The sequence below is a fragment of the Martes martes genome (genome assembly GCF_963455335.1).
Source record: "Martes martes genome assembly, chromosome: 3".
Taxonomy (NCBI): domain Eukaryota; kingdom Metazoa; phylum Chordata; class Mammalia; order Carnivora; family Mustelidae; genus Martes; species Martes martes.
The window spans coordinates 115110681-115128384 of NC_137890.1; the positions used below are offsets into that span (position 1 = coordinate 115110681).

At 44.5% G+C, this 17704-nt stretch overlaps 1 protein-coding gene across 1 annotated transcript in view; it reads left to right on the forward strand.

The window, feature by feature from the left end:
• KIF5C (kinesin family member 5C) overlaps positions 1-17704 on the forward strand; it is a 149938-nt gene that overhangs the window by 78248 nt on the left and 53986 nt on the right. The window contains exons 10-11 of the mRNA XM_080799464.1: positions 116-264; positions 11431-11579. Of these exons, the coding sequence (XP_080655590.1) occupies positions 116-264; positions 11431-11579 (298 nt within the window). The remainder of the gene's footprint in view (positions 1-115; positions 265-11430; positions 11580-17704) is intronic.

Genomic DNA, 17704 nt, shown 5'->3' on the forward strand with positions numbered 1-17704 from the left:
ACAAATTGTTTTACACATGTTTCTAAGTCCAGTGTCCCCATTGCTAACTTGCGTGTGTTTTCTCTGTGAATGGACAATGGCTATAATAGCCAATACTTTTTTTTTCCCTAAATAGAAAACACATGTGCCATACCGGGACAGCAAGATGACTCGGATTCTTCAGGACTCTCTGGGTGGGAACTGTAGAACCACCATCGTTATTTGCTGTTCTCCCTCTGTCTTCAATGAGGCCGAGACCAAGTCAACACTGATGTTTGGGCAAAGGTGGGTCTCTCGCTCCGGTGCTCCGAGTGTGTGGTGAGGGGTTAGTGTCAGCGAGGGAGGGGCAAGCAGTCCGTTAGGAAATTGCACCTAGCAGGTGTTGCCTGTAAACTTGAGGCTTCGCTGACTGAGGCCAAAAGAATAATTATGTTTTAAAAGAATCTGCAGGTATATGCCAGTCAGGGGTATGATATTTTTAAAGAAGTGCTTGAGTGTATTATAGATGTGACTGCTGGTGATTCAGTGGAGTGTTGCTTTTGTTCTTCATGGAGTTAAATCTTATTTTCGGGTTCACAGGATTTCAAGTGTGTGTAGCTCAAGACTGATAGCTACCTTTAATTCCAATATTTGGGATCCATTACAGAGTCGCTAATAGAAAAACCAGAAACTTGGATGAATATGGAGTGATTGCATAAATATAAAAGGGGGCGAAGGAAATCCTCATACAAACTTGGGAGTGGGAGGCACACCGTGGGTACTGAGGAGAGGGCACGGCATGGTGGCAGCCATCTTCCCACCTTCACGAATGTCTGGATCTCTGAGAACTCATAAGTGGGCAGCAGGACAGTGTGGTAATCCTGAGACAACATTCATGTGTGTGGGTTAGTGTGGGCCTTCCTGCCTCTCTTGCCCAGCCCACTCTGCTGCCCAGAGCCCGTCTCCTTCAGCCATGGCCCCTCGGTGCCCGTTCAGCATGTAGGTTCCAGTGTTACCATGCCCTTCAATTCTGAACAGTTTTGTGGTCTTCAGACAAGTCACCAGTTCCCTGCAGGCTTCACCTGGCTTATTTGTAAATGGATGCACACAGCGCTCCCCTTGCCTTCCCCCTGGGAGTGTGTTGTGTGGTCATGCCTGAGAAATAGTTTAAGATGCCTAGAGAAAGGACAAATCGGGGTGGGCATGCCGCATGGGGAATTGTTAGGGCTTGTTTAAACTGCATTAAACCCCAGTCATAGAATTACGCAGTCATGGCACCTGTGGGATGTCTAAATAAATAATAATTACATTGAAATGTTGTAGAACTAATATATCTTTTAAACTGGGTTTGGGTCCTTTACTTCTCAGGTCTCTTCCTTGAGTAGTCAAATGCTTAGGTACGTGGATTGCAGGAGGATAACCCCTACAAGGGTCATGGGATACCTATAAACCAGCACCTGCTTATGGGAAACATGGAATACTATGGTGATCATCTTGCCTGTCCTGTCTTTCCTGGTTACTTCATCTTAAGCATTAACATTTTTCTCTGAAGACATGTTTGAGCAAACTAGCACCAAATGCATTTACGGAGGAAACTTCTCTTTTAAAAAAAAATTTCTGACTTGTGAAGTAAAAATAATCTGAATCATTGCAAGCCAGGGCTCTCCTGGGGCATGGGCTATCTGTCTCAAGGTGCTGCTGTGAGTGGGCATTTGCAGCTCTCTGTAGGAAGAGTCTTATGACAGTCTTTTTTCTTCTGACCTTAGTGAGGCAAATGTCAGCATTGTCATGATCACTAGTGCCCAGCACGTGCCGGTAGTGCCAAATCGTAGGGGTTCCTCTCTCACCTGTGTACAGAGGATAACGTTGAGGCTTAGACTCAAAGCCATTAGGTGCCGCACCTGACCCCACATAGCCAGTAAATGACTAAACGTATAGGATGACGTAGAATGGGGACTGTAGAATATGACCCCCAGCCTCTTCTGTTCAGGCTCCTTGATCAGGATCCTCAATGAGCACGGGCCTCTGGGTCAGTAATTCCAGTTTTAAAGCCAACTTCTGTTACTGATCCATTCCTCTCTCTTGTTTACTTTTCTCCAAGCCTCTCTGTCCTCGTCCATAAGGAAAACTCGAACGCCTACCTCTGAGAATTATTGGGAGGATTAATGAGATGTTTCAGTTTTGACTTAGCACAGGGGTGGGCTGGCATGTGATAGGTGTTTGGTGGTTGCAGGTTTCCCTTTGCCTCCCTTTTCAACAGTGTGCAGTCTGGGAAAGTCATAGAACAAATGGGAGTGCATGGAGTGGAATGGAATGTCTGGGATAGACTGGGGGAGAAGGGGCTGGACTGAGTGAGGTAGAGTGAGAAGTAAGTTCCTGGAATGAAAGACTAAAGAAATAATGATACTAATTTGGGATTCCAGGAAATAAAACTAAAATGTCAATTATCTTTTCAACTAAAATCGGTTAGTCTGTCATTTTTTTTAAAAGATTCTATTTATTTATTTGACAGTGCATAAGCAGGGGCAGAGGGAGAGGGAGAAGCAGGCTCCCCACTGAGCAGGGAGCCCAATGTGGAACTTGATCCCAGAACCCTGGGATCATGACCAGAGCTGAAGGCAGACACTTAACCGACTGAGCCACACAGATGCCCCTGCCTGACATCTTTCATCAGAGTCATCTGGATACTAGGCTCCATGAGAGCAGGGACTGAGTTTATCATCTGCGACAGTCATCCCAACAAGCATCCAGCACAGCTAGTATACAGTAGAGGGTCATTCCGTAAATGCTTATCCAGTGAATGAATGGATGAATTAAATGCTTATTGTGTGGGATTCCTTAGAACATTAGGGCAGGTGTTGAGCTGTGACGCCATTATGTCCAGAAGTTTGGTTAGGTTTAGATCCGGTGTGTTTTCCAGCCCTGTAATTGGGAAGGTGTGAGGTTTGGTTCCTCACCCTCTATCCCTGAGTTAGTTAAAGGACTCTTCAAGGACATCTAACTTCTCTATGGGGCCCATACCTGCTTTATTGTTAAATATACGCATTGAACCCAATTACACAGCAGACATGAGTCTGAACATCGGATTAGACATGGTATCTGATAGCTAATGAGATTAAGCACTTTGAACTCAAAAAAGACTGCTGGGCACATCTCAAATTCAGTGTAACGAGTGTTCATTATGCTCTTGTTGCAGGGGCGGCCAGACCTTAGGGCTGTATGAGGTTCCTTCGTTATTCCTATGTGGTTTTTCAAGGACATGAAGCAAGTCTGTGTTTGTTGCTAGGCTATTTTACTATATTGATGCCCTGAATAGAACAATAGTATATTTTTTGAAGCAGTAGAAACATGATAAGTGTCTACAGATGCCCGAGGGCGGCCTCCCAAGTCAGCACTCTTTAGGATTCTAGATTAGGTACTGGAATTAAAAGGAAAAAATGCACACAGTCTGTTTCTTGGTTTCAGTGATGAATTCTGCCTCTTTTATTTGGTTAGATTTGTGTCTTTTGGTCCCCTGAGTGCCCGGCATTGCACTATTAAAGAAGTAGAAGCCATTTTCTGTGTTCTCAAAGAACTTTTAATCTAGTTAAGGAGGGGACACTTGAATTTCTAGGCAGCCCAGAGTCAAAAAGCTGAACTGTGGGAAAATAGAACACTTCTTGCTTTTAAGGGATAAGATACTCAAATTAGAACACTTTCATTGATTTTTTTTTTCTTTTGGCTTCCAGCATTTTTTTTAAGTCTTTAATTACTCTTCCAAGGTACTTTCATAGCACATTCGAAAAGGATATTTGTACGTTTTAGAAGTGTGAACTCGAATCACGCAATTATCTTGGAAGCCTATTTAATGTACCTTGATGGGGGAGTAATGAAGGAAAAGGGGGCCCCCTGGGGGCAGACTGATCTGTTTGGAGTAGGCCTGAATCAGCATGTCTTTGACACCAAGAGTTTTGACTGACGTAGCACGAATAATTCAAAGGCTTTATTTGTATGTTGTATGTAGAAAGAATCGGTTATTTGGGGAAAGTAATATTATTCTTTTTCTGAAGTGACCTTTTTTTTTTTTTTTTTTAAATTCTGCCAGCTCTTGCCCAGTTTCACCGAAACAGTCCTGAATGGAGTGCATGCAAAACTCAGTTCACCAGATCATGATAACAAGTTATATGCAAGAGTAAGAGTGAGCACTTTGGCCAAGGCAGAGCAGACCCTTAGCTATACTTTTGACATAGAATGGAAAAAGTCTCAGATCACCCTCTGTTGCAGTGCCTGTGGCTGAAACACCAATAAGGTTAATTTGTACTCTCGGAAGGGGATATACTGTGGATGATGGAGGTTTAACCAGGTGCCACATCCTCATCCAAATCTGTCCTTTCTCACTGTTTCTTGGGAGACTAGAGTCTCCCAAGACTCTGTCCAGAAGACACAAAATTTAGAGCTTTTTAGTTTTTCATTCCCTTAACCCCCCACTCACAAGCAAGGAAAATGGGCTCACCAGGAAATGGGAAGGTGCTCTGCAAGAGTCATGTTTCCAGAAGAAGGTTAGGTGTTTTATGTGGAAACTAGGACTCAGAACACATTAGAAGCTGTCATGGTTTTATGTGTCAGCTTGGCTAGGCTGTATTACTCAATTATTGAATAAAACATTAATCGAGGTGTTGCTACAAAGCTTTTTGTGGATGAGATTGACATCTATGTCAGTTGACTTTAGGTGAAGCACATTGCTCTCTTCAACATGGGTGGGCCTTACACAATCAGTTGAAGGCCTTAAGAGCAAAAACTGAGGTTTCGTAGAGAAGAAGAAATTCTGCCTCAAAACTGCAGCATCAATCCCTGCCTGAGTTTCCAGCCCCCTAGCCTGCCCTGTGACTTTTAGACTCTCAAATCCCCATGATCATGTGATAAATACATGTTGTAAGGTATAATGGAAGGAAAATGCTGAAAATAAGAGGTAGGAAGATACCAAGAAAAAACATCTTTCTGGCTCTCTCAGGGAGGCCAGAGTAATTAGAAGAAATTCCTGTGACATGTAGCATGTATATGGGTTAGAACTATGCCCAGAAAATACAAGTAGAGGCAATTATTGAGGAGTTGGGTGGGGGTGGGATTTATCATGCAGAGTGATGTGAACCGAATAGTCCTAGGACGTCCCCTCTTCCAACAAGGGCTTGATTCAAGTGCCAAATTATGAGAATGCCTGTAGTTGTCACCCATGGGGGCTTAACCTCAGTGCTAAAGATGGACGTGATTGGCAGTCCTAGATGCCTGGACATATGCTTCTGAACATGTAAACTACAAATTCAGGGACAGAGAGACCTAGAGGTGCTGGGCAGGAAATAGAATGCTCGAGGACCAAGGGGCAGTGTCTTCCTTCCACTCCTCAGTGAAATATGTCTAAGAGTCCTTTTCTGACTGTCTCCCTGTGGGGATCTCGGTGAAGATGTACTGTGGCCTGCGCTCTTTGCTATGCTTGGTCTGGGGTTAACATTATCTTTCTTTCTTTCTTTTATTTTTTTAAAGATTTTATTTACTTATTTGAGAGCGAGCAAGAGAGAGAGAGAGAGAGAGAATATAGGAGGGGGGAGGGGCAGAGGGAAAGGGGAAAGCAGGCCCCCCTCCCCCCTGCTGAGCAGTGAGGCTGATGTGGGGCTCCATCCCAGGACCCTGAGATCATGCTGTGAGCAGAAAGGCAGATGCTTAACCAACTGAGCCAGCCAGTCGCCCCAGTTAACATTCTTTTTCAAAGGTGGTTAACATTCATTAGCATTGAGGTCTTTTAAAAACTGGGTCCTGGTTCCCTTCCTGTGGGGAAAGGAGGATGTTATATCTGGGGCAAGTCTGGATCATATATTATTTAAGCTGTGCTTGGCTCTCGGAAGCAAACAGAAACAAAGAAAAACTGCAAAACAGAAATCCTGATAACTGTACCCTGAAGATTTGGCTTATTAGTGCTGAGCAGGTCTTGCTAGTAGGATATATACCTGAGGTTAGTTAAGGTCTTCCCCTAAGTAGCCTTGGCTAGGATTTTGCTCAGTGTTTGCTATGGATATAACTGTGGAATGGGCATTTATTTCTATATACAGCTTGGGGGCTCTGGCTGAAAAGCCCGAGTGTGTTTAAGAATGAAGACTCAAGACACTCCTCTGTTCCTTTGGGAGTGATCCGGTCACACTGAGATTAACACATGTTGTCACAGTGGGATAGACATATAAACATGATGAGTGAGCAGTAAATTTATGGCTAGAGTAAGGTTCCTGCAGATCACTGGTTTGTTTCCTATATTGGGGAGATAACATCCCAGGACTGTAGGGGCTGGGTGGTATTGCTTGTTGCTCTCTAGCTTCAGATAGGCAAAATCAGAAAGCCTGCCTTAGGAGCATTTCTCACTATTTGTGGTCCCGTTGGTTTTGCTTCCTTGTAAGGTACTTGAAATTCTTTGGCAACCAGGTTAAAGAGTAAACATATGTGTACACGTGTGCTCACATGTCCCTGAATTGTGTCTAGAACACATCCTTGAGTGCTCATGATCCATGTTGATTCACTGTATTTGAATGGAGTCCAGATCTAATGCTATTTAGTGTGATTATAGCTAGCAAGTATATGGAAAACCAAAATAAAGGAGAAAGAATGTGAAAGTTAAAAGATACTTGGATGTGCTCTACAGTGGACAAGGCAAAAAAGCCAGTGTAGACCACTACCCAACCCACCTGATGGCAGCAAACTGAATGTTTACACAGGAGGAAAGGGAGTTAGGTATGAGTGGCCAAATTAGACAGGACCTAATGATTAGGCTTCTCTATTCTGTAAATTTTCCTGAAGTTCAAGATAAACAGCAGAAGAGATTGTAGATGTTCAACATCTTTTTGCTCTAAGTCTTTTACAGGAATGAGAGACTGAGATACGCTTTATTCCACCTTGTAAGGTTGGTTTCAACATCCTAGATAGAATGTTTGTTCTATCTAAAAGAAATAACTCCAGGCACAGAGATTCAGGTATCTTTCTCAGTGACTCACTCAAGTTTATTCCATGATCTAGAAATTCTTGTATCTGACTCGATTTCTTTCTATATCACTTTATTTTTCTTAACCTTTTTTTGTTGATTATAACATACATATAATAAAATCCCTAAACTCAAATGTGCAACTCAATAAATTTTTACAAATATATGTACACATAGAACTGTCACCCAGCATCCTAGAAGCCTCCCTACTGCATCCTCCCCATCAATACCCAACTCTGAAGGGTAAGTGTCATCCTGACTTCCATCAACATAGATTACTAGTGCCTGTCTTTGAACTTTATATAAATAATAACATACACTACAGTTTTGTGCGTAGCTTCTTTTATGCAACATTGTATCTTTAAAATTGACTATGTTGTTAAGTATAGTAGTAGTTTCATTTTTCATGGTTTTATGTCTTTTATGAATATAGCGTATGTGGTATCTATTTTACTGTTGATGGATATTTAGATTGTTTTCATTTGGGGCTGTTACAAATGAAGTCACTATGACATTGGTTATCATGCTTTAGGTGAATATTGTCCTCATTTCTATTGGTTATGTATCTGGGAGTGGAACTGCTCATAGATATGAGATATTCAGCTTCAGCAGATAGTACCAGAGTTTTCCCAAATGACTGGAATAATTTACACTCCCGCTAGTAGCACCTGAATGTTATAGTCTCTGCACATTCTCTCCAACACTTGGTATTATCAGTTTAAAATTTCTAGCCATTCCATTGGGTTAAGGTATCTTTATTATTTTGTTTTACATTTCTTTGATGGCTGGTGGTGATAGGTGACATTTTGGGGGTATTTATTGACACATCTTTTGTAAGTGCCTATTCAATTGTTGCCCGGTTTTTATATTAGTTTTCTGCTTTTTTTCTTATTGATTTATAGGAGTTATTTTGGGCAAGTCCTTTATCAGATACATGTATTGCTTATATCATCTTCCTCTTTGTAGCTTATGTTTTAAGTTTTTGGTGGTGACTTTTAATGAAGAATGTTTTTTTTGTTTTGTTTTCATTTCATTTTGTAAAGTCAAATTTATCTTTACTTTTATGTTCTATTTAAGAAATCTTTATCTACCACAAAGTCTTAAAGATATTCTCCTGTTTTGTTCTAGAGGCTTTATTGTTTTACCTTTCACATTTATGTGTACAATCCAGAATAGAATTTTTATATGGTATTGGGGGAGTGTATAAATGTCACACATACCCTTCCCCCTTGCCCCCCACCCCATTACCATATATTGAAAGGACCATTCTTTCCCACTGTGTTTTGTGGGCACCTTGTTTAAATCAGATGATTTTGTAGGTTAGTGTCTGTTTCTGGATGATCCATTCTGTTGCTATCCTTTTTTTTTTTTTAAGATTTATTTATTTATTTTAGAAAGAGAGCGCATGCAAGTGAGGGCATGCAGTGGCAGGGGGAGGGGCAGAGGGAAAGGGAAAGCGAATCCAAGCAGACTGGGCACAGAGCTCAGAGCCGGATATGGGCTCTATTTCATAACCCTGAGATCAGGACCTGAGACGAAATCAGGAGATGGACACTTAACCAACTGTGCCACCCAGGTGCCACCATTCTGTTTCTATTCTAAAGTTTCTGGACTATTCAGTCACTTTTACTTAGTGTGACTGTGTAATAAGTGTTGATATTCTCTCCTCTTTGTTTTTCAAAGTTGTCTTAGCTATTCTTGGCCTTTTTGCATTTCTCTTACAAATTTTAGAATTAGGTTGTCAATTTTTAAACCCACATCCCAAACCTCCTGCGATTTTATTTGAGATTATTTAAAATCTATGGAGCAGTTCTGGGGAGGATTGGCATCTTTTCCAACCACTGTTTTCCAACCACTGTTGGCTGGTTTCTTTATATTCTACTTTCAGTGGATGGAAAGGCATGTTCTGTCCCATTTGGGACTAAAATGAAGTCTAGGGCAGTAGCATGAAGCAGGCTTTCCCACCATTGTTCTGAGTTCCAAATTAGAGTTGGGTTTTATATCTTCCAAATGCTTTTGTGGGTCATTTCTGTATCATTTTTTGCTCTGCTTTGGGCCCTGGGACAGTGACCTCTCTGGAAAAGTGCTCCCTTGTCTCCGGCTTCAAGTTAGGTTCTGCCAGTGGAAAGGAACGTGGATCAGAGGAGGCATCAGGAGAGAAGAAAGTGAGGTTAGGGTATAGTTTCTTGGCACTTTCCTTGCAGGGTCACTTGGGGTTGGCTGTGTCCCCAGACTAAAGGCTGTTAGAGATGTCACCAGGCAGCCACCTTCTCATAGGTCCCTGTCTCTGTGCACCCTTCAGCCTACACATGGTGATGGCTCCCCAATACCCATCCCCTGTCTTTGGTACTCTTCCCAAATTATGCAGTTTGAATGGGCCATCTATTTTCTGCCAGGACCTTGATCACTATGAAAGTGGAAGACAAAGAATTTTCTGAACAGCTTAAAAGAACTTTGAGGGGCGCCTGGGTGGCTCAGTGGGTTAAAGCCTCTGCTTTCGACTCAGGTCATGATCCCAGGGTCCTGGGATCGAACCCTGCATCGGGCTCTCTGCTCAGCAGGGAGCCTGCTTCCCTTCCTCTCTCTCTGCCTGCCTCTCTGCCTACTTGTGATCTCTGTCTGTAGATAAATAAATAAAATCTTAAAAAAAAAAAAAGTACTATGGAACGAGGATCCGTTATACCAATGATAACCTTGCTGCGTCTTCTCCCAACACTCGACTTCTGGCTCACCCTGCCTGAATATAGCATGAGGGCTCTATCCTTCTCTTTGTGGTATCCTTGGAAGTCATCAAGAGACTCATTATGGTGTAAAAACTAAGACCAGTATCCTCCCCGTGGAGCCCTAGGTGTCCACAAGCATTTTAGCCATAGATGAGTCGTCACTTCCTGACTCACTCAGGTGATGATGTGGGCTGAACTGTTTGTGCTTGTTCTGCGGAGCAGACATGCCTCCGCCCATGGATGTTAGAAGACGAGGTGAGAATGGCAAGCTGGCATGGACTGCAAGTAGGAAGAAAATTGCTGCTGTTTGAAAAATTAGACTTGGAGCCCTTCTGGGGACAGAAGCCTCAAGCTACAGTGAACGATGGAGAATTTGACTAATTCTTAAGTGGAGTCTCACATTGACTTCATTTCACTCCTCTTTTGACAGTTGGGTTATTTAGTTGTCTGCTTTAGGAATTAATTTTTGGAATGACATCTGTAGCCCTGGTGGGGGGCTGGTGAAATTTCTCTCCCTGAATAGAAATCATGTCCAAAATGTCGTTTCATGACAACAGTAATTAACCTGAATCACGCATCAGATAATGCTGGCAAATATGACAGTACAAGAACTTGTAGGAGTTTAAAATGGAAAAGGGAAGAGCAAATAAATCAGGATATCACATTTTTTAATGACGTTTTCACCTTCTTCAGAAGTAAATAGTAAGTGAAATTCTGTTGTGGTCAGTTTCCTTTGTAATCGTAAGTCTGCTTGTGTGTTCATTTGTGTAGGTCAGCTAGAGCTGCCACCGCCTTCGCTCCCATCACTTGCTCCCTTGAGTAACTTGTGGATCCACACAGACATCCACTGTGGCTTCATCCCCCTCCCCCAGCCATATGCCCTAGAAAGTCGCTCCCATCTCTTAGACTGGAAATGACAAAATGGTGGCCCTCAGACATGTTTGTTTGCCCTACCTGTTATTTTGGGGAAATTGTTTGAAAATGAGAGATACAAATAAAAATATTCAAGTGCTTACTTTCCTTGAAACATGGGATGAACTGAGAGTAGCGGGCCCTCTGCTCCTACATGGTGACAGTGGCCTGTGACGAGGGGGTCATGTGCTCAGAGTGGAGCCGTGGTTTCACCTGGCTGGGCCTGAAGCCATTAAGTGACCCACCTGTCCCGGAAAATATGTGTTGACATGGTTCAGTGCATTGGGGATGATTCTAGGTACCAGATGTGAGAACAGAAACAACTGATTGCATTACTTCAGCCTGTGGTTTATTGGTATGAAAACCTGTAATCTCTGCAAGGCCTAGACTTTGTCTCAGTTGTCTTGGTATATCCCCAGTGTTTCATAAATGTTAAGATAGAAAGGAAACCTACTTAGGAAGACGAACCTTGCAGGGCCATGCAGGATGCTTCGAGGAGGATGCTGAATGCTTAAGACCCACCGTAAGTCAGGGCTGAGAACATAGACTAAGATGGTGGCAGGGAGAACCGAGAAAGAGGTGGCCCTGGGAGACAATGTGAGGGAAAAGCCTTGGGATTTAGACTGGTAGGAGGGAAATGCGAAAAGGGGATGGTGAGCTTGGAGTCTTCAGGGGCAGTGGTGCCAGTAACAGAGTGAGGAGGTGGTAGGTCCCAGGGTCCCCTCTGCTCCCCCCAGTTCCAGTCTTTGGATGCAAAAGCATTTGAGGCTTAATTGTATTCATGATTTAACTAATCTAATAGCCACTCTCAGAAGCTTTCCCTTCTGTCTTTGACCCCAGGGCTAAGACCATCAAGAATACAGTCTCTGTGAACCTGGAACTGACAGCAGAAGAGTGGAAGAAGAAATACGAAAAGGAGAAGGAGAAAAACAAGACTCTGAAGAATGTTATCCAGCATCTGGAGATGGAGCTGAACAGATGGAGAAACGGTAAGGAAGAATGGAGAGGAAGAACGAGGCATGAACGTGCGGTTTCCTTCTCCTGGGACAGCTGGTATCCTGGAACACTTTGGGAAGGACCGGATGATGGCGGAGCTTGGTCCTGCCTTGCAACAACCTGTGTGAATGAGTGATGTTTTCTCATTACGTAGAGAAGCTGCCCACCCGACCCCGTCACTTGGCTGACAGGCGTGCTTAGTGTGGGCAAGTGCTATTTGCAAGGTTGAATCTATTTCCAGTGAGCCGCTCCTCTGTATGTTAGTGTAATTCTCTCTGGTAGCCATGTTTGAGGTTTCGAGTGCAGCGGCTGAGACTTTGAGACTCAGACTACTTTTGATTAAATGAAAAATGTCATTCACTCCTGTGCGAGTTTTATAATTGACTTGGGGTTAGAAGTCACCTCTGGCAAATATTTGCATTTTCAGGGGGCCAGCTGATCTCTGTGCTCCGCTTCCTCAGAGCCAGAAATAGAAGGCTCCTGATAAAGTTCTGTGCTAAAATGGAGTCTTACAGGCTTATTTCGTGACTAGTTTTTTCTTTTTTTCTCCCCAAAAAACATTCTCTTTGGTTTGTTCTACTCAAAGAAAATATCTCAGAGAGCTGACACACACTGGGTGGGTGGGTTGTGGGTGAAGCGTTGAAGAGGGGTTTCCAGATCCAAGTGCAGACAGATTATTTCGGGAATTTTAGCATTGTGATGGAATCAGAAGGTAGAAATCTCTCTGGTTTGTTGTTGTTGTTGTTGTTTTAACTGAAATAGGCAGTTTGGTGTATGTGTAGGGGCAGAGTGGATAGCTGGAGATCCATATTCTTCGCTATTGTGTCCACTATACGTTCCAGGCACTGATGTAGACCTCCGTCTCTTGGGTGAGTGTAGGAGCCTGGGGGCTGCTAGGCAGGATGGGAGTAGAACCTGCCTATGTGTAACCACAGAGTTAGCGGTAGATGGTCTTGTGATCCTGTGTTTGCCACTGTTTTTTTGCTAGGAAAGGTGGGGTGCCAGTGACCTACTATTCAATGGAAAAACAATTGCGAAGCAAAGCAGGATTCAAGAGAAGTTCAAGAAATGACCTAGTAGCCTAAATAACACAATTCTTTTCTTTTTGGGAGATTTTCTAGCTGCACACATGTTTTGAAAGCTGCTAGAATAATTGAATAATTCAGCACCTGGGGCCGGTGGATGATTCCTTGCGATTTGGCAGGAGTTAGGAGAATGGGGAGGGATGGTTGGCAAGGCGGGGAGCGGCTGTATGAAATTTTGTTCTATTTCTGGGATCCTCTTGGGTCAGTTCTCTGCTGGGCAATTGGAACATTCAGTAAAGCCTTTTGGTACAGGGAGGGGGACTGGCCCTAGAACATTGTGCAGTGGGCAACCAGCCTTGTTGTTTTCTCTTCTGTCCTGTCCCTTGCCAAGCTTTCCCCCTGCGATCCTCCATGCCTCTTCCAACTTTGTCCTCTAGGGTCGGCCCGCTGTCCTGTTTGCCTAACACCCTCCTGCCTGGCACTCTCCCCTTTTGGACTTTTAACTTGGCATCATTTTAATTGTTTGCCCCACTTTGTCCACTGTGCAGATCTACTCAGAAATACACTGTTTTCCATGTCCCACAGGGTGAGATCCTAGTAAGCCCTTATGTACATAATTCGGGAAAACTCATGTATGGTTCCTGGCACACGATAGACTTCCGTAGATGTATGTTATGTAAATACATGTTTAATCCATTGCTGGAGTGGAATGGGTGAGCCGTCGATCATGGTCGATGGCTTACAGAGCTTATAGTCCGATGGGGGAGACAGACTCCACAATCAATAAATGTGTCTGTGCTGCATACGAAAAAGGGAAAGTAGAAGGTACTGAAAGTTATTATAACTTTTAGTTATACTGAGAAGTCAGTGAAGGTTTCCCCTGAGAAGCAACCTAGGGAATAAGATCTGAGAGAAAGAGAGCAGTTAGGAGCAGCAAGGGGAAGGGAAGTGGGGGTTGGGGTGGAGGGAGTCACATTTACAACAACCCGGAGGGGCAACCTTTGGCAGCGGCAGCGGCAGGAAGGCCAGTGTGGTGAGCTGGGGAGGGGCAGTACAGGCCTGAGATGAGAGGAGGGGGTAGGCAGACTTGTCCTGTGCAGGGCTAAACAGTTTTTGTTCAGGATTTTGGTTTTTATCTTGCAATGAGAATCTAGCAATGAGAAGCCCTTCAAGGATATTCAACTGAAGATCATATGATAAGATTTGCATTTTTTAAGATCCATTGGTTGTGTTGGAGATGGACTGGAGAGGGTAGGAGGCGGGCCAGGAACAAGGACGGTCTTCCACGGATGAGGTTACAGTAGTTGAATTGAGAGGGGATGGAAAGGGAGAGACATGGAGGGACCAGAGAGGTGTTTAGGAGATAAAACCAGCAGGGCTTGGCGAGGAGCTGGCTGTAGAGAGATAGACTGCCAAGTTTTCCAGCCTGCCATGTTGAATGGAGGGTGGAACGGTTTACTGAAGAAAGAAATACCAGAGAAGAACCAGACTGGAGACAAGGGAGATGAGGAGGGGAGTTCGAGGTGGAACATCCAGGTGAAGATGTCAAATAAGCAGTTAGGTCCAAGGGTCTAGAGCTCAGAGGCCCAGGTTGAGCTAGGGAAAGAAATGGCAGTAGAGCTTTAGGAAGTACAGGAAGGCATAGGTAGGGGTGAGGGCCTCTAGAGAGAAGGGCAGGAAAGAGAAGAGGGAGTCCTAAGACCCGCCTCTACCATTACTGTGTAATCACTGAATGACTGTAATAGAGAAGGGGATCTGCAGAGCACTCCTGTCCTCCTAAGCTAACATTCATTCATTCATTCATTCATTTAATTTATTTATTTAGATTTATTTATTTATTTGATAGACACAGCGAGAGAGGGAACACAAGCAGGGGGAGAGGAGAGGGAGAAGCAGGCTTTCTGCTGAGCAGGGAGCCTGATGCGGGGCTTGATCCCAGAACCCTGGGATCATGACCTGAGCTGAAGGCAGATGCCTAATGACTGAGCCACCCAGGCACCCCACATTTATGTTTCAGGGTAATTTTTTGGAGAACACCTGGATGACTCAGTCGGTTAAGTGTCTTGCCCGTAGTGGCTCGGTGACAGAGCAGGCAGGGATCTGAATGTAGGGCAGCTGACTGTGAGATTCATTGTCTCTCCATCATCTTGCAGTGTGTGCACAGTCCGAGTGGTTTGTGTTTAGGCCAGTTAGAGGAGCATGAAAAACGCCACACCAGAAAGGAAGGGACCAGAATCTCCTCAACAGTGTCCCGTGCACCAGGCCTAATTCCTCGTCATTATGAGGGTATAGGTGGTTTGTTTCAACGGGAGAGCTGGGACTTTGAGAGATAAAGTCTAGAAGAGGAGGTCCCCTCCAATAAAACCCAAGTGGCAGGATATTTCCAGCTTTCTTTTGAAATTTGACACACACATTGGCTCTAAACTTGTAGGAGTCAGCCACTGAGTTCACCTCAGCGAATCCTGGGTATTGATGTTGCCACCCTGTGGGCTGAACCACTGAAGGCAGCACGGTCCACTGTCTGCATTCTCTGCTGGAGAAGAGGGGTCTGTCCTTGTATGGTGTGTTTATAATTTTAGAAGTTTGACTGCTCTTCTCCAGCCGTGGGAGAACAAGAGAGAAGGAGCGGAGCTGAGAAAAAGTGTGCATGTGTACATATGCTTGTGCTTTCCCCTTTTTGCTGTTCTGTAGACTGAGGCAGGAAAGCCAGGAAGTCAGAAACGTAAAAAACACGATGTCGCAGTGACAGATTGGGTCCAGGCAGGTCATGTAAAGTGAAGAAGTTGATATAGTTGGTGGCAATGGGACTGTGCGGCAGGACAGGGCACTCCCTGCCCGACGTCATGCAGACGTTATGAAATACTACCCTATTCCATGCCTAGAGGCTGGTTCTCTTCCAGACCCCCACGCCTCCCCACTGCTACCAATTTTCTACTCCTTATAGCTTCATGGGCTACTTCAAAATGCAAGCCCGGCAGTTTCCTCCTCTGGGCATATTAGAACATTGATTCTCAGAATATGGCCGGTGACTAGTAATGTACATAATTACACCCAGCCGTAATTCATGTCTGCTGTTGGCATTAAGGCAAGGCGCAGGGCATATGCATGCTGGCTTAAGGGGGGCTCATGCCTTGTTTTTATAAAGAAGGAATAAGGAGAGCCACTCCATTCCCCACAGGGCCAGGCTCCTTGGGTTGCTCAGGACAGGAATTGACCCTGCGTAGCTTAAACAAAACAGGAAAGCATGAGAAGTCTGTGAATGACTCGCAGAACCGAAGAACAGCCGAGCAGCCAGCCTCATCTGGCAAAGCTGGGGCTGCTCCAGAGATTGGGCTCCTGGGGGCCGCACCTGGTGTGAGTGCCCTCTTGAGATTTCTCCCCCTTCCTCGCATTATCTGTTTGGGACGCAGAGGCTCCGGAGAGAGGGGAGAGACCGAGCGTGGTGGTGTGCTCCGGCTGAGGAAGCCCAGGGCCCTCTGCCGTGTCCTCTGACCAAGCCTGCGTGCGCCGGGAGAGATCATTCCTCACTAGGAAGTTGTGGTGCTGAAATGAGAATGGGTGTTGCGTGACTGGAAAACACCTGTCCATTCCAATCTGCTAGTGACATCTTGTGGGCTGAAATCGATTGACAGATCCCGGAATCTGGAAGCTCTGTGGGCCGCTGCAGCCTCGGGGATTTTACTCAGCCTGCTTGCTTAAGGACAGATAGAGGGAGTGGGCCGTTGTCAGAAGCAGGGTTGTTTTTTCTCTCTAGCTCTGTGCGTTGTTCGTCATGTACATAGAGAGGACTTGAACAGTCCTATGAATGGGGATAGATTTAGATGGTTGCACTCAGAGTGAATTACGGCTCCCAGTTCACCCTGCCCCGTCGCCCCGAGTCTGTCCAGAAGACCCTTGATGGGCAAGTTGGGGAGGGAGGGCTGAGGGCCCAGGCCTGTGACCCTCAGAAGGGGGATGGGCCCACAGTTTCCTGTTGCTGCCAGATCATTCTTGACACATGCCCTTTTCTCTGATACTTCTTTGAATTTTGTCCTTTAAAAAGCAATATTGTTCTACAGGAGCTTAAGTCAGAAAAGGAGGCCCTGAAAAATCCAGGTGTCAGAAGTGCAGAGAAATGACCCGACAATAGGGCACATCTGCAGTGTCTCTCGAATAATTAAATATAATAGTAAATAACAGAATGGATGTAGATTTACCCCATCTGCTGAAATCATGCAAAGAAATTATTTCATCACAGGCTGGGAAGGCGTGGAAAAATCGGCAATCTCTAGAACAGATTCATTCTCCACAATTTAAAACCTGCCAGGCCAGCAGGCTTGGTTTCCGCAGCTGGCTCAGTCTGCAACCTGGAGTCTGATCCCAGGCTTTGTGGGGCTGTGTGGCCTCTGTAGCACCCGCACAATCTGCCCTTTTAGCATTAAAGATACCCAAGATACTGGCCCGCGCACCGCGCCCCACCCCCGGATTCACGACTCCAGTAGAAGCTCTGAAGTTAGCGTTTCATTTGAGACATCTCATCTGTTAGGCTTTCTTCTTTTGAGAGCATAGCCAAATGCTAATAAAAGTACTGACCGCTAGGAGAATGGTGGGGTCATTCAAGAGGTCAGGACAGTAAAGAGATTTCAGAGTCCTGGGTGACCAGTTTATTAGAAAATTACTCTAGAAAGGATTAGAAAATGTCTTAAGCTGCTTACAATATTTTTAGGAACTAGGGTGAGAGATGCTATTTGTGTGCAAAATAATCCCATAAAGGAATTACCTTTTTTTTTTTTTTTAAAACCTCCCATTTATATAATGACATCTTGTAGCCAGCTGCCTTTACCCATCTGGCAACTTAAAGATTTCCTTTTAGTTTCTTTAATATAGAAATTACTTACCATTAGGTCCGCCACTGGGCCTGTTTAATTGGTATTAAAAGACAGCACCTCCATTGCCAGATCTGTGGTTTGTGACGGAGGCTGTGAGTGACCAGCAAACCTCGGCCCCTGGAGTTGCAGAGAGGATGCAATTACCTTTCTGTGTTCCCAGAGGCTTTAGGGGCTCAATTTATGAAAAGGATAACTAGCTCGTTGCTATTTCATGTGTGAAATTTT